The 23,572-nt window shown below is 44.5% G+C and overlaps 1 protein-coding gene and 1 non-coding gene across 2 annotated transcripts in view; one reads left to right on the forward strand and one right to left on the reverse strand.

The window, feature by feature from the left end:
* Positions 1 to 443: 443 nt before the first annotated feature.
* LOC120037036 lies at positions 444 to 607 on the forward strand. Its single transcript, XR_005474735.1, has one exon. It is a non-coding gene; the product is annotated as a U1 spliceosomal RNA (small nuclear RNA).
* Positions 608 to 11,876: 11,269 nt separating this feature from the next.
* The window catches only part of LOC120037034, a gene marked incomplete at its 5' end in the record, with an annotated part of 52,553 nt that continues 40,857 nt past the window's right edge, over positions 11,877 to 23,572 (reverse strand). Inside the window, 14 exons of the mRNA XM_038983257.1 lie at positions 11,877 to 12,286; positions 15,367 to 15,396; positions 15,855 to 15,987; positions 16,342 to 16,467; positions 16,625 to 16,884; positions 17,071 to 17,285; positions 17,418 to 17,482; positions 18,062 to 18,099; positions 18,699 to 18,790; positions 21,150 to 21,705; positions 21,842 to 21,888; positions 22,648 to 22,821; positions 23,085 to 23,258; positions 23,338 to 23,511. Coding sequence (XP_038839185.1) covers positions 11,952 to 12,286; positions 15,367 to 15,396; positions 15,855 to 15,987; positions 16,342 to 16,467; positions 16,625 to 16,884; positions 17,071 to 17,285; positions 17,418 to 17,482; positions 18,062 to 18,099; positions 18,699 to 18,790; positions 21,150 to 21,705; positions 21,842 to 21,888; positions 22,648 to 22,821; positions 23,085 to 23,258; positions 23,338 to 23,511 — 2,419 coding nt within the window. The remainder of the gene's footprint in view (positions 12,287 to 15,366; positions 15,397 to 15,854; positions 15,988 to 16,341; positions 16,468 to 16,624; positions 16,885 to 17,070; positions 17,286 to 17,417; positions 17,483 to 18,061; positions 18,100 to 18,698; positions 18,791 to 21,149; positions 21,706 to 21,841; positions 21,889 to 22,647; positions 22,822 to 23,084; positions 23,259 to 23,337; positions 23,512 to 23,572) is intronic.

Consider the following 23,572-nt stretch of genomic DNA (forward strand, 5'->3'; position numbering starts at 1 on the left):
GGTTCGTTGCCTCCCTGTGGTCGATGGTGGAATCACATGTTACGGAGAGCAGAAAACAAGCGTGATGAAACTATTCCTACAATGTCTGGAACGCTACAAAACACCAGAAATAGTTGGTGTCATTCGGTTGGCTGTGTGTACACGAACGTGATTTCAGCATTTTGGCACATCGCCTACTTGTGTGTAATCAGACGGACATTTAGACAGCAAAATCAATGTGTATAGAATTTCTACCGTGTTGCATGATGGGGAAATAGTCGGACAGCGATATAATATAGTAAAACAAAGTGCATCGCTTTTCCTCCGCTCTGTGTGCAACTGTAGTCGTAAATGTCATTAAACCCTGGTTGATATGATGTGATATTATCAGTAGTAGAAGTGGTAACCGTGAGTCAAACACCTTTGTCCTGGAATGAGTCGCCCTCTACCAACGTGTATAACTCATACTTACCTGGCAAGGGAGACACCGTGATCAAGAAGGCGGTTCACCCAGGGCGAGGCTCAGCCATTGCACTCCGGCTGTGCTGACCCCTGCGAATTTCTCAAATGTGGAAATCTCGATTGCATAATTTATGGTAGTGGGGGACTGCGTTCGCGCTCTCCCCTGACTTTGATGTTAAAAGTAATGTGTTATTTCGCTGTCACTGTGTGGTGGTCTGAATGTGTTCTCTGAGTTGTATTTACTTTCGTGTCTAAAAGGACAGTTGTCAGCATTTCCCTTCTCTTGTCATCAGATGAGCGGTTTTAGAATGTAGGATTTATTTTAAAGCTTTGTAAGGCCTGAAAGATACTTTTTGTCTTCTGAAAACCCCCAATGTTTCAGATCTGTTATTGTACCACTGGTGATTATGCCTGTCAATGCAACCACACGTTGATAAAGCATTTACAATCATCGAGAATGACACAAAAATATGTTTGAAAACCAATTTCTATTGTGGTCCTCTTAAATGTTTTTCTAAGCATAGTAGGCCTCGGCTCCACACAACACAAATCAAAGGACAGGAGGACATCGTCATAGTGTAGAGCCTTACATACTGACATGGAAAATAAACCATTCTATTGCTCCATCATTATGTAACAGTATAGCTTCCGTCCCTCTCCTCGCCCCTACCTGGGATCGAACCAGGGACCCTCTGCACACACCGACAACAGCCCGCTCGCCCGACACACTGTGGCCCAGACCACCTCCTCCGCACACAGCTCTCTCTCTCCGCTCACAGTGGCGGCAGCCGTCTACAGTACAGGTCCGACGGGACATGGCGTTGGAGTGGCGTGCCCCTGCCCTGTGCACCACTGTGAAGTCGTATGGCTGAAGCTCCTCCAACCAGCAAGCCACCTGCCCCTCTGGCTCTCTGAAAGACATGAGGAGGAGCCGGGTGACACAGTAGCTGCGCTCATGTTTGTTGAATGTTTTTCTGAAGTACGCCACCACTCTCACCCCCTCTGGCCCCATCTGGGCCACCACTCTCTCCCCCTCTGGCCCCATCTGGGCCACCACTCTCTCCCCCTCTGGCCCCATTTGGGCCACCACTCTCTCCCCCTCTGGCCCCATCTGGGCCACCACTCTCTCCCCCTCTGACCCCATCTGGGCCACCACTCTCTCCCCCTCTGGCCCCATCTGGGCCACCACTCTCTCCCCCTCTGGCCCCATCTGGGCCACCACTCTCTCCCCCTCTGGCCCCATCTGGGCCACCACTCTCTCCCCCTCTGGCCCCATCTGGGCCACCACTCTCTCCCCCTCTGACCCCATCTGGGCCACCACTCTCTCCCCCTCTGACCCCATCTGGGCCACCACTCTCTCCCCATCTGGGCCACCACTCTCTCCCCCTCTGGCCCCATCTGGGCCACCACTCTCTCCCCCTCTGGCCAAATCTGGACCAGCACCCCACCCATGCCCACGTTGCTCGCATCTGTGTCCAGGATTAAGGGCAAGGTGAGGTCAGGGGGGAGGGGGTTGAGCACGGGGGCCTCAATCAGTGCACGTTTGAGGGTGTTGAAGGCCACCTCGCACTCCACTGTCCAAGTGAAGGCCTCCTCACACTCCACTGTCCAAGTGAAGTCCTCCTCACACTCCACTGTCCAAGTGAAGTCCTCTTCACACTCCACTGTCCAAGTGAAGGCCTCCTCACACTCCACTGTCCAAGTGAAGTCCTCCTCACACTCCACTGTCCAAGTGAAGGCCTCCTCGCACTCCACTGTCCAAGTGAAGTCCTCCTCACACTCCACTGTCCAAGTGAAGGCCTCCTCACACTCCACTGTCCAAGTGAAGTCCTCCTCACATTCCACTGTCCAAGTGAAGGCCTCCTCACACTCCACTGTCCAAGTGAAGGCCTCCTCACATTCCACTGTCCAAGTGAAGGCCTCCTCACACTCCACTGTCCAAGTGAAGGCCTCCTCACACTCCACTGTCCAAGTGAAGGCCTCCTCACACTCCACTGTCCAAGTGAAGGCCTCCTCACACTCCACTGTCCAAGTGAAGGCCTCCTCACACTCCACTGTCCAAGTGAAGGCCTCCTCGCACTCCACTGTCCAAGTGAAGTCCTCCTCACACTCCACTGTCCAAGTGAAGGCCTCCTCACACTCCACTGTCCAAGTGAAGTCCTCCTCACATTCCACTGTCCAAGTGAAGTCCTCCTCACACTCCACTGTCCAAGTGAAGGCCTCCTCACATTCCACTGTCCAAGTGAAGGCCTCCTCACACTCCACTGTCCAAGTGAAGGCCTCCTCACACTCCACTGTCCAAGTGAAGGCCTCCTCACACTCCACTGTCCAAGTGAAGGCCTCCTCACACTCCACTGTCCAAGTGAAGGCCTCCTCACACTCCACTGTCCAAGTGAAGGCCTCCTCACACTCCACTGTCCAAGTGAAGGCCTTGTCCTTCGGCAGCAGGTGGTTCAGGGGAGCAGCGACGCTTGAGAAGCCCCTACAAACCTCCTGTAGTACGAGGCCAGGCCCAGGAAGCTTTTCAGCTGATGCTGATCGGTGGGGGTGGGCCAGTCTCGGACAGCCCCCACCTTGTCCTCCATTGTGCTGATACCCTCCTCCCCCACTTGGTGGCCCAAGAAGGACACCTCTCTCCTCATGAAGTGGCACTTCTCGGGATGTAGCCTCAGGTCTGCAGCAGCCACCCTCTCCATCACACGCCGCAGCGCCCGGAGGCTGATTGGAAGGAGCTGCCATGGGCCATGACTTTTAATGCTGTTAACAAATGTCAACGCTATAATATTATTTGTGATATAAATACGATTGACTTTATTGCTTTTTTTCATACTGTTAAACAACATTCTAAGTCTGCTAATATTTCCTCATAAAATATTACAAATTTCAGTAAAAAAAAAAAAATCACAATCATCATTTCTGGACTTTTATTTTGAAGGAATATCTCCGAGGTCACGGGCCTTATTCTTGCTAAGTCTTCTTACTGGCAGAACGGAGGTGAAGCGAAGTAACGGCACCATTGAGCTATAATAAGAGACCCTTTCCTCTGCTTCCTTATAAATGGACTTCCTGTTTCAACACAGTGGGCGGATTCAACACGTATAGGTTCATTTGTTGATATTTATGTCATGTTAAGTCTTCATACACTTAATACCAGTATTCAGCCTATAAATTAAGATTCTATCTATTAAATGTGCAATTAAATTAATTTATTTAATGATTTGATTTATTTAGGTGATGTTTTGCAGTGCTACCAGAAGAGGGCAGTGTGACACAACAACCATGTGTGGCTGAAGGACTCTAGACCAGTGGTTCCCAACCTGTGGTCGCTGGGGGGTGGTGCAGCTGGTCTGCAATTATCTTTAGATTGTAGTATTTTATTATTAAAAAATAATAACAGTTGGAAGTATTAATGGTAATTTTACATTCCTTTTCACAATGCAAATAGTTTCTAATAATAATAGACCTTTACAGGCCTTGTTACATTCACATGTATTGATAGGATTTGACCATCAATATATTTGATGTGAAAGAAATCAGCGACTCCGTGAATGGTGGTCGTCAAGAGCTTTTGACAGTGATTTGATGGTCTCCAGAATGGGAAAGGTTGGGAACCGCTGAGCTAGACAGTCACATCTGTGTGTTAAAATGATAGGATGGGAACTGCTGAGCTAGTCAGTCACATCTGTGTGGTAACATGATAGGATGGGAACCACTGAGCTAGACAGTCACATCTGTGTGGTAACATGATAGGATGGGAACCGCTGAGATAGACAGTCACATCTGTGTGGTAACATGATAGGTTGGGAACCGCTGAGATAGACAGTCACATCTGTGTGGTAACATGATAGGATGGGAACCGCTGAGATAGACAGTCACATCTGTGTGGTAACATGATAGGATGGGAACCGCTGAGATAGACAGTCACATCTGTGTGGTAACATGATAGGATGGGAATCGCTGAGCTAGACAGTCACATCTGTGTGGTAACATGATAGGATGGGAACCACTGAGATAGACAGTCACATCTGTGTGGTAACATGATAGGTTGGGAACTGCTGAGCTAGTCAGTCACATCTGTGTGGTAACATGATAGAATGGGAACTGCTGAGATAGACAGTCACATCTGTGTGGTAACATGATAGGATGGGAACCGCTGAGATAGACAGTCACATCTGTGTGGTAACATGATAGAATGGGAACCACTGAGATAGACAGTCACATCTGTGTGGTAACATGATAGGATGGGAACCGCTGAGATAGACAGTCACATCTGTGTGGTAACATGATAGAATGGGAACCGCTGAGATAGACAGTCACATCTGTCTGGTAACATGATAGGTTGGGAACTGCTGAGCTAGTCAGTCACATCTGTGTGGTAACATGATAGAATGGGAACCGCTGAGATAGACAGTCACATCTGTGTGGTAACATGATAGAATGGGAACCACTGAGATAGACAGTCACATCTGTGTGGTAACATGATAGAATGGGAACCGCTGAGCTAGACAGTCACATCTGTGTGGTAACATGATAGAATGGGAACCACTGAGATAGACAGTCACATCTGTGTGGTAACATGATAGGATGGGAACCGCTGAGATAGACAGTCACATCTGTGTGGTAACATGATAGGATGGGAACCGCTGAGATAGACAGTCACATCTGTGTGGTAACATGATAGGATGGGAACCGCTGAGATAGACAGTCACATCTGTGTGGTAACATGATAGGATGGGAACCGCTGAGATAGACAGTCACATCTGTGTGGTAACATGATAGGATGGGAACCGCTGAGATAGACAGTCACATCTGTGTGGTAACATGATAGGATGGGAACCGCTGAGATAGACAGTCACATCTGTGTGGTAACATGATAGGATGGGAACCGCTGAGATAGACAGTCACATCTGTGTGGTAACATGACAGGATGGGAACCGCTGAGATAGACAGTCACATCTGTGTGGTAACATGATAGGATGGGAACCGCTGAGATAGACAGTCACATCTGTGTGGTAACATGATAGGATGGGAACCGCTGAGATAGACAGTCACATCTGTGTGGTAACATGATAGGATGGGAACCGCTGAGATAGACAGTCACATCTGTGTGGTAACATGATAGGATGGGAACCGCTGAGATAGACAGTCACATCTGTGTGGTAACATGATAGGATGGGAACCACTGAGATAGACAGTCACATCTGTGTGGTAACATGATAGGATGGGAACCACTGAGATAGACAGTCACATCTGTGTGGTAACATGACAGGATGGGTAACCAATGATATACAATGATTCTGCAAACCCAAAACAGACTGATTATTATGTATAGTATTTGACGTTACATTGAACTAATCACAGTAATCAGAGACCAACTCACATACACAGATAGACACATACAGAAAGACACACACACAGTATATACAAAGACACAGACACACACACACAAAACGCATTCCTTTTATATGCATTCCTTTTACATGCACATTTGTGGCCTGCTGGAGGTCATTTTGCAGGGCTCTGGCAGTGCTCCTCCTTGCGCAAAGGTGGAGGTAGCGGTCCTGCTGCTGGGTTGTTGCCCTCCTACGGCCTCCTCCACGTCTCCTGATGTACTGGCTTGTCTCCTGGTAGCGCCTCCATGCTCTGGACACAGCTCTTTAGACCAGGGCCCTATTCCCTATGTAGGGCACTACTTTTTACCAGGGCCCTATTCCCTATATAGTGCACTACTTTTGACCAGGGCCCTATTCCCTATATAGTGCACTACTTTAGACCAGGGCCCTATTCCCTGTGTAGTGCACTACTTTTGACCAGGGCCCTATTCCCTATGTAGTGCACTACTTTAGACCAGGGCCCTATTCCCTGTGTAGTGCACTACTTTTGACCAGGGCCCTATTCCCTTTGTAGTGCACTACTTTAGACCAGGGCCCTATTCCCTATGTAGTGCACTACATTAGACCAGGGCCCTATTCCCTATGTAGTGCACTACTTTAGACCAAGGCCCTATTCCCTATGTAGTGCACTACTTTAGACCAGGGCCCTATTCCCTATATAGTGCACTACTTTAGAACAGGGCCCTATTCCCTATGTAGGGCACTACATTAGACCAGGGCCCTATTCCCTGTGTAGTGCACTACTTTAGACCAGGGCCCTATGCCCTATGTAGTGCACTACTTTAGACCAGGGCCCTATTCCCTATGTAGTGCACTACTTTAGACCAGGGCCCTATTCCCTATGTAGTGCACTACTTTAGACCAGGGCCCATAGGGCTCTGTATAGGGAATAGGATGCCATTTGGTACAGCTTTGGCTGATCAGTAAAGGTCAAGGGTCATGATCAGGGGGTTACCATGGAGATAGAGGAATATGTTGAATTAAAACGGGACGGCCAACCCTACTCCTGGAGAGATACTACTGGCCGTGCAGGCTTTTGCTCCAACACTGCTCTAACACCTGATTCTACTAATCAGTCTAATCAGAACCTTGACTGGCAGCATGAGGTGTATTAGAGCAGGGCTGAAGCAAAAGCCTGCAGACCCAGTAGCTCTCTGGGAGGAGGGTTGGTATCACCAAGACCACTTAGGTTCATACGGCATAAACTAGCTTTCTGATTGGTTTACCGGCCATCAATTAGCTTTCTGATTGGTTACTTCACATACAGTTGAAGTCGGAAGTTTACATACACCTTGGCCAAATACATTTAAACTCAGTTTTTCACAATTCCTGACATTTAATCCTAGTAAAAATTCCCTGTCTTAGGTAATTTAGGATCACCACTTTATTTTAAGAATGTGAAATGTCAGAATAATAGTAGAGAATTATTTATTTCAGCTTTTATTTCTTTCATCACATTCCCATTGGGTCAGAAGTTTACATACACTCAATTAGTATTTGGTAGCATTAAATTATGTTTAACTTGGGTCAAACGTTGCGGGGAGCCTTCCATAAGCTTCCCACAATAAGTTGGGTGAATTTTGGCCAATTCCTCCTGACAGAGCTGGTGTAACTGAGTCAGGTTTTTAGGCCTCCTTGCTCACACACGCGAGTTCTGCCCACAAATGTTCTAGGTCAGGGCTTTGTGATGGTCACTCCAATACCTTGACTTTGTTGTCCTTAAGCCATTTTGCCACAACTTTGGAAGTATGCTTGGGGTCATTGTCCATTTGGAAGACCCATTTGTGACCAAGCTTTAACTTCCCGACTGATGTCTTGAGAGAGAGCATTCAGTGTAAACATAAACGTTGAGTAGGAGTGTCGATCTAGGATCAGGTATGTTTGAATAGGAGTATTACTATCCACTCTACCATTAGGATGGTACCCCAACACTGTTACTATCCATTCTACCATTAAGTTGGTACCCCAACACTGTTACTATCCATTCTACCATTAGGTTGGTACCCCAACACTGTTACTATCCATTCTACCATTAGGGTGGTAACCCAACACTGTTACTATCCATTCTACCATTAGGTTGGTACCCCAACACTGTTACTATCCATTAGGTTGGTACCCCAACACTGTTACTATCCATTCTACCATTAGGTTGGTACCCCAACACTGTTACTATCCACTCTACCATTAGGATGGTACCCCAACACTGTAACTATCCATTCTACCATTAGGTTGGTACCCCAACACTGTTACTATCCATTAGGATGGTACCCCAACACTGTTACTATCCATTCTACCATTAGGTTGGTACCCCAACACTGTTACTATCCATTCTACCATTAGGTTGGTACCCCAACACTGTTACTATCCATTCTACCATTAGGTTGGTACCCCAACACTGTAACTATCCATTCTACCATTAGGTTGGTACCCCAACACTGTTACTATCCATTCTACCATTAGGTTGGTACCCCAACACTGTTACTATCCATTCTACCATTAGGATGGTACCCCAACACTGTTACTATCCATTCTACCATTAGGATGGTACCCCAACACTGTTACTATCCATTCTACCATTAGGTTGGTACCCCAACACTGTTACTATCCATTCTACCATTAGGTTGGTACCCCAACACTGTTACTATCCATTCTACCATTAGGTTGGTACCCCAACACTGTTACTATCCATTCTACCATTAGGTTGGTACCCCAACACTGTTACTATCCATTCTACCATTAGGTTGGTACCCCAACACTGTTACTATCCATTCTACCATTAGGTTGGTACCCCAACACTGTTACTATCCATTCTACCATTAGGTTGGTACCCCAACACTGTTACTATCCATTCTACCATTAGGTTGGTACCCCAACACTGTTACTATCCATTCTACCATTAGGTTGGTACCCCAACACTGTTACTCTCCATTCTACCATTAGGTTGGTACCCCAACACTGTTACTATCCATTCTACCATTAGGATGGTACCCCAACACTGTTACTATCCATTCTACCATTAGGTTGGTACCCCAACACTGTTACTATCCATTCTACCATTAGGTTGGTACCCCAACACTGTTACTATCCATTCTACCATTAGGTTGGTACCCCAACACTGTCACTATCCATTCTACCATTAGGTTGATACCCCAACACTGTTACTATCCATTCTACCATTAGGTTGGTACCCCAACACTGTTACTATCCATTAGGTTGGTACCCCAACACTGTTACTCTCCATTCTACCATTAGGTTGGTACCCCAACACTGTTACTATCCATTCTACCATTAGGTTGGTACCCCAACACTGTTACTATCCATTCTACCATTAGGTTGGGACCCAAACACTGTTACTATCCATTCTACCATTAGGTTGGTACCCCAACACTGTTACTATCCATTCTACCATTAGGTTGGTACCCCAACACTGTTACTATCCATTCTACCATTAGGTTGGTACCCCAACACTGTTACTATCCATTCTACCATTAGGTTGGTACCCCAACACTGTTACTATCCATTCTACCATTAGGTTGGGACCCAAACACTGTTACTATCCATTCTACCATTAGGTTGGTACCCCAACACTGTTACTATCCATTCTACCATTAGGTTGGTACCCCAACACTGTTACTATCCATTCTACCATTAGGTTGGTACCCCAACACTGTTACTATCCATTCTACCATTAGGTTGGTACCCCAACACTGTTACTATCCATTCTACCATTAGGATGGTACCCCAACACTGTTACTATCCATTCTACCATTAGGATGGTACCCCAACACTGTTACTATCCATTCTACCATTAGGTTGGTACCCCAACACTGTTACTATCCATTCTACCATTAGGTTGGTACCCCAACACTGTTACTATCCATTCTACCATTAGGTTGGTACCCCAACACTGTCACTATCCATTCTACCATTAGGTTGATACCCCAACACTGTTACTATCCATTCTACCATTAGGTTGGTACCCCAACACTGTTACTATCCATTAGGTTGGTACCCCAACACTGTTACTATCCATTCTACCATTAGGTTGGTACCCCAACACTGTTACTATCCATTCTACCATTAGGTTGGTACCCCAACACTGTTACTATCCATTCTATCATTAGGTTGGTACCCCAACACTGTTACTATCCATTCTACCATTAGGTTGGGACCCCAACACTGTTACTATCCATTCTACCATTAGGTTGGTACCCCAACACTGTTACTATCCATTCTACCATTAGGTTGGTACCCCAACACTGTTACTATCCATTCTACCATTAGGTTGGTACCCCAACACTGTTACTATCCATTCTACCATTAGGTTGGTACCCCAACACTGTTACTATCCATTCTACCATTAGGATGGTACCCCAACACTGTTACTATCCATTCTACCATTAGGTTACCTAATTACACCTAATTACCATCTCCTCAGTGACTCCAGTCAGAAAAAGGTGAGGCACTATCATTGAAGTGACAACAGTGTCGTGTCTTTGGCTATGCCGGATTAAGTGATATGACATGCTATTCTATAAAATCCTTTCTCTGTAATTAATATTACCTGATTGAGCTAATCATGTAAATGTAATTAACTAGAAAGTCGGGGGCACCACAAAATAATATTTATAGAGCTGTTATCTTCCGAATAAACTCTTAAAGACCTAGTAATATTTTACATCAATAGCAGTCAATATTAATTGTCACCTTATTTCAGTCATCTGAAAGTTGTAAATTCTTGGATATCTAAACAAACCCTGGCTAACAAGTTGAATCAGCAATACAAAATTGGGTTTATTTACTAAATACCTAACTAATCACACAGATTTACATATACACAGAATGAATCATACCTTGATTACAAATTATGTAATAAAGGGAAACGTCCCTAGCGGACGGAACAGATGTGACAGCTGGTTACACAAAAGAAAAGGGGGCTGAGTTTGAGTGAAAGAGCGGGAAGACTGGGGGAACAAAGGGAGAAGCCATGCTATCGTAAATACAGTATCTTATGCATTCTAAATTACCGCCCATTTGGAAAAGGAAAATGCAATAAATATTTACTCTGAGCTGCGCTTTTAAGTTGGTGGTAGATGGAAGGCCGTGTTGCCCAACAGAGTCCTTTGAAGAATGTCTCTGCTGGTAAATTGGATAGTAACGTCGTTGTGTGGTAGACGGGATACTCTGTCTGTTCTTTCCTAGCCCACGCTTGCAGCTGCTGTTGCTAACTCAACGGCTAGGAGGTATCACTTCTGTAGTGAATAAGAGTTCAAAGTTCATACCATTCGCAAACAAAGCTCACGCTGAGGTTGGCTTCGTTCTGTAGTTATTATCTGAACCATTCTGACATCGGATCGTTATCCTAATGTACCCGGAACAGTTGACATGTTAGTCCTTTTAACGTATGGACCGTCGTCCTCACATCCTCGGAACAGGAGGTTACATTTTCGTCAAGGCTTTATATAGTGGAGCTAGAAGGGTGTTTTTCATAGTTTACAGCCCATGTCTCTTCACAGGGGCGGGTCACTGGTTGAGCAGAGCCCTAACCTTATGAAAACCCAAATCTCTCATTTGGAAGCTTAAATTACATTTAATCTTTTCACCAATCATTTTATATTCAAACATTTAAATTGAACAACAATTCTATGTGAATCCGATAACTACATAGTGCAGACTTTCCACTCTAGAGTTTGTCATCCTATCATTGATGAGAATGTCTCAGATGACAACCGAACTGACATCATATTCATTAAGTACCACCGCATATGTTCAACTGGTCGGATTACCAGAATATGGTTCATTTCCCCCCACCTTCTGATGTTCCCAGAATCTCTATGTTAACCTCTTGGGATTTTCAAATGTCACATCAGTAGGGTAGAGAGAGGAAAAAGGGGGGGAGAGGTATTTATGACTGTCATAAACCTATCCCCAGGCCAACGTCATGACATATTCTACCATTAGGATGGTACCCCAACACGGTTACTATCCATTCTACCATTAGGATGGTACCCCAACACTGTTACTATCCATTCTACCATTAGGTTGGTACCCCAACACTGTTACTATCCATTCTACCATTAGGTTGGTACCCCAACACTGTTACTATCCATTCTACAATTAGGTTGGTACCCCAACACTGTTGATCTGAAGCTGTGAACAAAGACAGTGGTCCAGCTCCCCAAGAAGGTTGATCATCCTGGAACACGACTCAGTTCCTTTTCTCAACACCATGTCGATGATGTCACGTGCCTTCTCTGCCCTCTCAGCGATCACCTTCACTGACTCCATTTCCTCCTGGTTGATGACTGTGTGTTGCAGGAGTCCGTCCAGCAGTCCATTCAGGACAGCTTTTGACACTTGGTTCACAAACTTTGTCCGTACAGAACGCAGCTGGTGCTCTGGAGAACCAGTCAGACTGCTCTCAGCCGGACCTCCTGCCCCCAACACAGCACCTGAGAGAGTTGTTACAAAATAACTACATTTGTACATTTTACATTTCAGTCATTTAGAAGCAGACTCCTAAAATAAAAGTATTGAGAAAACATTCTCTTTTACAATAATGACCTGAACATATCACATTCACATTTAGGACGGTTTCACAGACAAAGAAAAACAGTCTGGGTCATTCAGAACCAGGCTAATCTACATCACGTCCTGGAGGAGATGTCATTGGGTCATTCAGAACCAGGCTAATCTACATCAAGTCCTGGAGGAGATGTCATTGGGTCATTCAGAACCAGGCTAATCTACATCAAGTCCTGGAGGAGATGTCATTGGGGCATTCAGAACCAGGCTAATCTACATCAAGTCCTGGAGGAGATGTCATTGGGTCATTCAGAACCAGGCTAATCTACATCAAGTCCTGGAGGAGATGTCATTGGGGCATTCAGAACCAGGCTAATCTACATCAAGTCCTGGAGGAGATGTCATTGGGTCATTCAGAACCAGGCTAATCTACATCAAGTCCTGGAGGAGATGTCATTGGGTCATTCAGAACCAGGCTAATCTATATCAAGTCCTGGAGGAGATGTCATTGGGTCATTCAGAACCAGGCTAATCTACATCAAGTCCTGGAGGAGATGTCATTGGGTCATTCAGAACCAGGCTAATCTACATCAAGTCCTGGAGGAGATGTCATTGGGTCATTCAGAACCAGGCTAATCTACATCAAGTCCTGGAGGAGATGTCATTGGGTCATTCAGAACCAGGCTAATCTACATCAAGTCCTGGAGGAGATGTCATTGGGTCATTCAGAACCAGGCTAATCTACATCAAGTCCTGGAGGAGATGTCATTGGGTCATTCAAAACCAGGCTAATTTACATCAAGTCCTGGAGGAGATGTCATTGGGGCATTCAGAACCAGGCTAATCTACATCAAGTCCTGGAGGAGATGTCATTGGGTCATTCAGAACCAGGCTAATCTACATCAAGTCCTGGAGGAGATGTCATTGGGGCATTCAGAACCAGGCTAATCTACATCAAGTCCTGGAGGAGATGTCATTGGGTCATTCAGAACCAGGCTAATCTACATCAAGTCCTGGAGGAGATGTCATTGGGTCATTCAGAACCAGGCTAATCTACATCAAGTCCTGGAGGAGATGTCATTGGGTCATTCAGAACCAGGCTAATCTACATCAAGTCCTGGAGGAGATGTCATTGGGTCATTCAGAACCAGGCTAATCTACATCAAGTCCTGGAGGAGATGTCATTGGGTCATTCAGAACCAGGCTAATCTACATCAAGTCCTGGAGGAGATGTCATTGGGTATTCAGAACCAGGCTAATCTACATCAAGTCCTGGAGGAGATGTCATTGGGTCATTCAGAACCAGGCTAATCTACATCAAGTCCTGGAGGAGATGTCATTGGGTCATTCAGAACCAGGCTAATCTACATCAAGTCCTGGAGGAGATGTCATTGGGTCATTCAGAACCAGGCTAATCTACATCAAGTCCTGGAGGAGATGTCATTGTTCTTGACTTCAGCTTTTACTAATCTGCACTAGTCCAGGTCCTACAGTAAACCATGTTGACTGGCTCTCATGCCATTGGTTTGTACAGTGCATTCAGAAAGTATTCAGACCCCTTGACTTTTTCCACATTTTCTTACGTTACAGCCTTATTCTAAAATTGATTAAATAAAAGTTTTCCCTCATCAATCTACACACGACACCCCATACTGACAAAGTGAAAACAGATTTTTGCAAATGTTTACAAATGTATTAAAAATAAACAGAACCTTATTTACATAACTATTCAGACTCTTTGCTATGAGACTCGAAATTGAGTTCAGATGAATCCTGTTTCCATTGATCATTCTTGAGATGTTTCTACAACTTGATTGGGGTCCACCTGTGGTAAACTCAATTGATTGGACATGATTTGGAAAGGCACACACACCTGTCTATATAAGGTCCCATAGTTGACAGTGCATGTCAGAGCAAAAACCAAACCATGATGTTGAAGATATTGTCTGTAGAGCTCCGAGACAGGATTATGTCGAGGCCCAGATCTGGGGAAGGGTACCGGAAAATATCTGCAGCATTGAAGGTCCCCATGAACACAGTGGCCTCCATCATTCTTAAGTGGAAGGAGTTTGGAACCACCAAGACTCTTCCTAGAGCTAGCCACCTGGCCAAACTGAGCAATCAGAGGAGAAGGGCCTTGGTCAGGGAGGTGACCAAGAACCCAATGGTCACTCTGACAGAGCTCCAGAGTTCCTCTGTGGAGATGGGAGAACCTTCCAGAAAGACAACCATCTCTGCAGCACTCCACCAATCAGGCCTTTATGGTAGTGGCCAGACTGAAGCCAATCCTCAGTAAAAGGCACATGACAGCCTGCTTCGAGTTAGCCAAAAGGCACCTAAAGGACTCTCAGACCATGTGAAACAAAATTCTCTGGTATGATGAAACCAAGATTGAACTCTTTGGCCTGAATGCCAAGCGTCACATCTGGAGGAAACCTGGCACCATCCCTACGGTGAAGCATGGTGGTGGAAGCATCATTCTGTGGGGATGTTTTTCAGCGGCAGGGAGACTAGTCAGGATCGAGGGAAAGATGAACGGAGAAAAGTACAGAGAGATCCTTGATGAAAACCTGCTCCAGAGAGCTCAGGACCTCAGACTGGGGTGAAGGTTCACCTTCCAACAGGACAACTACCCTAAGCACACAGCCAAGACAATGCAGAAGTGACTTCGGGACAAGTCTCAATGTCCTTGAGTGGCCCAGCCAGAGCCCGGACTTGAACCCGATCTAACATCTCTGGAGACCTGAAAATAGCTGTGCAGCGACGCTCTCCATCCAACCTGACAGAGCTTGATAGGATCTGCAGAGAAGAAGAGTAACTCCCCAAATACAGGTGTGCCAAGCTTTCAGTTTTGTCTGTTTTTGCTTTGTCATTATGGGGTATTGTGTTGATGAGGTAAAAAAACCAATTGAATCAATTTTAGAATAAGGCTGTAATGTAACAAAATGTGGAAAAAGTCAAGGGGTCTGAATACTTTCCGAATGCTCTGTAACTCATGTTTACCTACTTGTTGAACGGGTGTCAGTGATGTATTCATCTGAAAGATAAACAACATGAGGTTATATCACTCTAAATAGCATCTGGTACTAAAGTACAAAGTGATGATTGACATATCCCATCCAACTACCTCATCCCCATACTGTATTTATTTATTTATTTTGCTCCTTTGCACCCCAGTATCTCTACTTGCACATTCATCTTCTGCACATCTACCATTCCATTGTTTAATTGCTATATTGTAATTATTTCGCCACTATAGCCTATTTATTGCCTTACCTCCCTTATCTTACCTCATTTGCACACACTGTATATAGACTTTTTCTATTGTATTATTGACTGATGTTTGTTAATTCCATGTATAACTCTGTGTTGTTTGTGTCGCACTGCTTTGCTTTATCTTGGCCAGGTCGCAGTTGTAAATGAGAACTTGTTCTCAACTGGCCTACCTGGTTAAATAAAGGTGAAATAAAAATAAATAAATAAATATTCTCCTACCTTGTGATACTTTTTCTTTCCATACTGTCCTCTCATCATCACTGAATAACTCCATCTCAATGTCAATCCCTGTCATTTTCATAACCGCCCTGAAAAAGCTTGGTGTGGTGTCTCTTTGTATGAGATGAATCTTCTGGAGAGAGAGATTGTTTTGGCAATGTAAACATATGTTTCTCATGCCAATAAAGCCATTTGAATTGAATTGAGAGCGAGAGAGAGAGACAGAGAGAGAGACACAGCGAGAAGGCGACAGCGAGAGAGAGAGACAGAGAGAGAGAGACAGAGAGAGAGAGACAGCGAGAAGGCGACAGCGAGAGACAGAGAGAGAGAGACAGCGAGAAGGCGACAGCGAGAGAGAGAGACAGAGAGAGAGAGACAGCGAGAAGGCGACAGCGAGAGAGAGACAGAGAGGAAAAGAGACAGAGAGCAATGGATAGAAATGTGACTTAAATGTCAGATTCATGTTCTTATTCTACTGAAACTGTACCTGTGGATTGATGGAGGTAGAACAGGGAATGTTCAGTCTGATGGAACTATTCAGTTTGAAGGACCGCTCTGGTCTTGAGATGAGAATCCTTGAAGACCCTTGAGGCTTTTCCTGTTGTTCCACAGCCTGCGAAACGAGGCATGGAATACCCAGCCAGTCAATGTATAGTCTTATTCAAACATTATTCAGAAAACTAGCAACACACTTATCTTCAGTTAATGAGTGTCAACATAAACTGTACCACTGGTTAGTTAAGGTCATCTCTATAATAATGGTCCCTCACCTGTATTTGGCCGGGGTTCCAGGGGAACAGGTATAGGCGAGAAATTAGTGTTTCCCTTTTCACTGTCAGATAGAGCATCAGCTCACAGTGGACATCTACGTTCCATGAAAAGATATAGCTCAGTATAACAGAGATAAGTGAGAACTTGGGATGGAGAATCTTAGCATGGAATCTGGTGACCTCATGCACTTCCTCTAAAGACACTCCATGTTCCTCTACATGAAGAATCTTCATCTCATTCCTCAGGGAAGGGTTGGTCCCTGAACAACACAATAAAAAGGAGACAGAAGGATGAATAATACAATATTTGTCTAACTAAAACAAAGAATATGCAGTACCAGATCACAGTAAACTCAAACTCCCAGAATAGTTCATTCATTAACTCAGGAAGTGAAACTCAGTTACATGGAAATGTCTTTCTGAATACTATTTCTATATGGTTTTACCTAAACAGACAAAGTGTGGCAGATAAACTTCCTCCAGTTCACCTAACTCCATAGTGATGTCCAGCAATGGACCACCTTGTGTGTACTGCATGTCTTTCAGAAGTTGACTGTAGGGTTCCCAGTTCCTGAAGTGATACTTCAGGATGACATCTCTCTCACACAGCCAGCGGAGCCCAGACACTGTGCACTCATAACTCCCTTTGGGTGTCCTGTGTCTGAGGGCAACAACAAGATATGGTAGAGAGGGTCAATGGTCAAATGGAGAGGTTGGATTAGAAGACTATTCCCAAAGGTAATGGGGAAATACACTAGCAGGTGGAATGAAATGTTAAAAGTAGTTATTTTACCTGAACATTGTCACTCCCTGGACAGTGGAAGTCAAGGGTTCAATCTGAAGCCAGTGTGTGGAGTCCTGAACAAGGACAAGCATGTCAGTAATACATATGGGGCCTGTTTCCTGGACACAGATTGAGTCTAGTGCTGGACTAAAAAGCATGCTCAATGGAAGTTTCTGTGTTTCTGTGTCTGGGAAACTGGCCCATTAACCAAAGTAACTAATCGTATTTATCCAATTAAACTGTCGAATGACAAAATATGGCAACAGCTAAAATCCTGCATGCCTACAAGCAGAACACAGGACTGTCTATATCCCAGTATGAATGGTTGGTCAGTACACACCTGGCTTTGAGACTGTGTTTATATTAGTAAAGCAGAGCACAGGACTGTCTATATCCCAGTATGAATGGTTGGTCAGTAAACACCTGGCTTTGAGACTGTGTTTATATTACTAAAGCAGAACATAGGACTGTCTATATCCCAGTATGAACGGTTGGTCAGTACACACCTGGCTTTGAGACTGTGTTTATATTACTAAAGTAGAACACAGGACTGTCTATATCCCAGTATGAACGGTTGGGCAGTACACACCTGGCTTTGAGACTGTGCCTGACTCCTGCAGGTATGTAAAAGTAGAATTGACATTATGACTTACCTCAACATGGTCACAAGTCTTACAGCTCTGAGCAATCCCTGAAGGCAAAAGTAGTTGTTCTTTAAAACGGAAAATCTCATGTAATAATGAATGAATAATTATTAAATAGACTTGTAATAAAAATGAATATAAGTGAGGAACAGTCTCAGAATGTACACTCATTAGCATACCATAATCTGACATTAGTGTTATAATAATGAATGTTTGTGGAAGCAGGAAACAACATCGTTCTGGTCCATGTTTTGTTAATGTTGAGGGCCTGATTTCTGCTAGATCCTAGGATGAGAGCTTAAAGGTAGAGTCAGCTAAATGATGATGTAGGAGCAGCACCACAGATATTGTGATGAGCAAGATGCCTGACTTCTCTCTCACACAGTCACACACAGTATCTGCCCATGTGCAAGAGTTCTCTTCACTCTCTTACAGCGTGTTAGCCACGGGAACAAAACAGAGAAGTTAGTTATTGCAGGAATTGACCCACTAGGTTGTTTACTTTGTACATCTACGTCATATTGCGGACTCTACCTTTAAGTTTGTTTTGACCAAATAGATCATGATTGTGTTCCTTTCCTGGGACTCAAGTATAATGAACTCTTTCATCGTATTTTGGTGGGAAAACAATTATCAGTTAACTCACATTTCTCAGGTCCAGGTTTGATCCAACACTCTCCACCATGGTCTCTGGTGTTCTCAGGTCCAGGCTTGATCCAACACTCTCCACCATGGTCTCTGGTGTTGGTAAAGCAGAAGGATAGACTGTGATTAAACTAAATACAACTTATAAAGGCTTTATATAGCATACATACAGTCTTCATAAGCAATACAAAGTGTGTATAAAGGGTGACAGAACAGCTCCCTGTGTACGGTGCATTGCCTAAATGTGACATAACCCACTATGTCACCTTCCATAAAGCCAATACTGATGGTGACATTACAGGTGACATTGTTTATCTTGATGAAAGCCCCTAGAGATGTGAAGTCACCAGGTATCATGAGTTACATTCCCCCCTAGAGATGTGAAGTCACCAGGTATCATGAGTTACATAACCCCCTAGAGATGTGAAGTCACCAGGTATCATGAGTTACATACCCCCCTAGAGATGTGAAGTCACCAGGTATCATGAGTTACATTCCCCCCTAGAGATGTGAAGTCACCAGGTATCATGAGTTACATACCCCCCTAGAGATGTGAAGTCACCAGGTATCATGAGCTACATTCCCCCCGAGAGATGTGAAGTCACCAGGTATCATGAGTTACATACCCCCCTAGAGATGTGAAGTCACCAGGTATCATGAGTTACATTCGACCATAGAGATATGAAGTCACCAGGTATCATGAGTTACATACCCCCCTAGAGATGTGAAGTCACCAGGTATCATGAGTTACATTCCCCCCTAGAGATGTGAAGTCACCAGGTATCATGAGTTACATTCCCCCTTAGAGATGTGAAGTCACTAGGTATCATGAGTTACATTCCCCCCCTAGAGATGTGAAGTCACCAGGTATCATGAGTTACATTCCCCCTAGAGATGTGAAGTCACCAGGTATCATGAGTTACATTCCCCCCTAGAGATGTGATGTCACCAGGTATCATGAGTTACATTCCCCCCTAGAGATGTGATGTCACCAGGTATCATGAGTTACACCCCCCTAGAGATGTGAAGTCACCAGGTATCATGAGTTACATTCCCCCCTAGAGATGTGAAGTCACCAGGTATCATGAGTTACATTCCCCCCTAGAGATGTGAAGTCACCAGGTATCATGAGTTACATACCCCCCTAGAGATGTGAAGTCACCAGGTATCATGAGTTACATTCCCCCCTAGAGATATGATGTCACCAGGTATCATGAGTTACATACCCCCCTAGAGATGTGAAGTCACCAGGTATCATGAGTTACATTCCCCCCTAGAGATGTGAAGTCACTAGGTATCATGAGTTACATTCCCCCCTAGAGATGTGAAGTCACCAGGTATCATGAGTTACATACCCCCCTAGAGGTGTGAAGTCACCAGGTATCATGAGTTACATTCCCCCTAGAGATGTGATGTCACCAGGTATCATGAGTTACATTCCCCCCTAGAGATGTGAAGTCACCAGGTACCATGAGTTACATTCCCCCTAGAGATGTGAAGCCACCAGGTATCATGAGTTACATTCCCCCCTAGAGATGTGATGTCACCAGGTATCATGAGTTACATTCCCCCCTAGAGATGTGAAGTCACCAGGTATCATGAGTTACATTCCCCCTAGAGATGTGATGTCACCAGGTATCATGAGTTACATTCCCCCCTAGAGATGTGAAGTCACCAGGTATCATGAGTTACACACACTCTTCCCCCCTCAAAACACTGCACTGCGCTTGTGACACAAAATTGAGACCTACACGTGAGTGAGACTGACATTACAGTGAGGCTCTCCTATTCAACAGGTTCTGATGCCCTCTAGTGGTTAGAGTGAGACTGACTCTAAAATAACACATTAAAACACACCACTACTAATCTAACTGTCTGTAGGTCCAACAGAACACATTAAAACACACCACTACTACTAATCTAACTGTCTGTAGGTCCAACAGAACACATTAAATAAACCACTACTACTAATCTAACTGTCTGTAGGTCCAACAGAACACATTAAAACACACCACTACTACTAATCTAACTGTCTGTAGGTCCAACAGAACACATTAAATAAACCACTACTACTAATCTAACTGTCTGTAGGTCCAACAGAACACATTAAAACACACCACTACTACTAATCTAACTGTCTGTAGGTCCAACAGAACACATTAAAACACACCACTACTACTAATCTAACTGTCTGTAGGTCCAACAGAACACATTAAAACACACCACTACTACTAATCTAACTGTCTGTGGGTCCAACAGAACACATTAAAACACACCACTACGACTAATCTAACTTTCTGTAGGTCCAACAGAACACATTAAAACACACCACTACTACTAATCTAACTGTCTGTAGGTCCAACAGAACACATTAAAACACACCACTACTACTAATCTAATTATAGAAATGATTCCAGAGGGAAACAAATGATAAAACATTGCTATGACTCACCTCTGAATGTGTTGGTCATCTATCTGACACAGGGTCACTGAGGTCATTGAGGAGGGGGAAAACCAAAATCCAGGATAGAGGGGTTCAGTGAATGTGGTGTGTTCTGTGTAGAGGTGTGTCAGTGTACCAGAGGAGGACACACTATAGAAGGTCAAAGTACCAGCTGCCCAGTCCAGATACACTCCAACTCTGTTAGAAACAGGACCAGGGATGATTCTGTTGACTCCATCATGGTAAAATTGATAACATCTATGAGAACAGACTAAACTCCAGGACTCCCTATTGTGTCCAATCCTACTGTCCCCCTCATCTCCCTTCCTCTTCAGTCCTTCGTACACCACACCAATGACAGCCATGGCACCATCCCTCTCCACCTCCCAGTAATAACGACCTCCAGATAAGCCTTGTCTGCAGAGAACTTGGGGATATGCGTCAAATCTGTCTGGATGGTCTTCATAATGCTGGTCCTCCACCACCCGTTTCAACTTCCTGTTCCCCTCAGACAGTACCAGGTTTGGGTTTGCTGTATTTGGGTCCAGGGTGAGATGACAGGCATCTGTACACAAAGGGAGAGTTTAATCAAACCACATCTTCATATAAAATGTTGTTTTGTAGTTACAGAACAAGTATTGATTAGTTACTATGTTACTATAGTTCTGAATATGCAGTGAATTAGGATTAAAGAGACTTACATTTCCTCAGCCCTGATTTCAGCCAGCACTCTCCACCATGATCCACACTGTAGGAGAAACAGGTTATTGACTGACAAAGACCTAATAAAGCAGTCAACATTTAAACCATATTGTTGTGTTCTGGTGCACTATCCAAGTTCATTACTAGAGACATACAGGTATTCTATCCTACCTACTGCATACAGAACGGAGTACAATTCATTACTAGAGACATACAGGTATTCTATCCTACCCACTGCATACAGAACGGAGTACAATTCATTACTAGAGACATACAGGTATTCTATCCTACCTACTGCATACAGAACGGAGTACAATTCATTACTAGAGACATACAGGTATTCTATCCTACCTACTGCATACAGAACGGAGTACAATTCATTACTAGAGACATACAGGTATTCTATCCTACCTACTACATACAGAACGGAGTACAATTCATTACTAGAGACATACAGGTATTCTATCCTACCTACTGCATACAGAACGGAGTACAATTCATTACTAGAGACATACAGGTATTCTATCCTACCTACTGCATACAGAACGGAGTACAATTCATTACTAGAGACATACAGGTATTCTATCCTACCTACTGCATACAGAACGGAGTACAATTCCAACAGGATATCAGAGATGCAGAAGAAGAGTATTCATGTGGTGATGATGTATGCTGTGTTGGAGTGCTCAGCCTGCTGAGTAAACTTCCCCTTAATTCTACCATCATGTCCTCATGTTACTGACCCTACTACACTACATATGACACAACCGCTGCTCACACTATTAGGACATCTATTCTGACTTACTTCAGCTTCATCAGTTTATATGTGGGATCCACCAGAGCAGCTGAAAGCAGTCCCCCTGCAGAGTCTCCTGGGTGATTGTAGCTCAGGTCCAGCTCTTTCAGGTGGGAGGGGTTTGACCTCAGAGCTGAAGACAGAGCAGCACAGCCCTCCTCTGTGACCAGACAGCCAGACAGCCTACAGAGAGACACACAACAGCTGTCTAGGTTGGTGTACTGGTGTCAATCATCTTGTAGGACACCAATACATTTGTCCATGACACAAATATTGTGATGAAACATCAGATTTTCAGAGTATTTGTTTTACTAAGCTCAGTACCAACCTGACTGAAACAGCTGTACTTACCCCAGTGTGTGTAGTTTACAGTCTGGATCCTCCAGTCCAGCAGACAGCAATGTAACTCAGCTCAGTACCGACCTGACTGAAACAGCTGTACTTACCCCAGTGTGTGTAGTTTACAGTCTGGATCCTCCAGTCCAGCAGACAGCAGTGTAACTCCTGAGTCCCGCAGGTCATTGTCTCTCAGCTCCAGTTGGTTCAGTTGTGAGTTGGGTGAAATCAGGACTGAGGCCAGATCTGAACAGCAACCCTCTGTCAGACCACACTGACCTAGACTGAGGAGAGTAGAGCTTATGATTTAACAAATGATTAAAACATCCACATAATAACTCATACTGAAGATATTTAACTCACACAAGTGTCTGTATGTTGCAGAGTGGACTGGTTAGTCCAACACAGAGCAGCTCCACTCCTCTGTCTCCCAGGTCATTGTAGCTGAGGTCCAGTTCTCTCAGGGGGGAGTTTGGTGTCTGCAGAGCTGAGGCCAGAGTCTCACAGGATTTATATGTGAGTTTACAGCCATCCAGTCTGGAGAGAGGAGATAATCTGTTAGATATACAAAGCCTTCATTATAATGATACTGTAAACA

This window comes from Salvelinus namaycush, unplaced genomic scaffold (genome assembly GCF_016432855.1).
Source record: "Salvelinus namaycush isolate Seneca unplaced genomic scaffold, SaNama_1.0 Scaffold155, whole genome shotgun sequence".
NCBI lineage: Eukaryota > Metazoa > Chordata > Actinopteri > Salmoniformes > Salmonidae > Salvelinus > Salvelinus namaycush.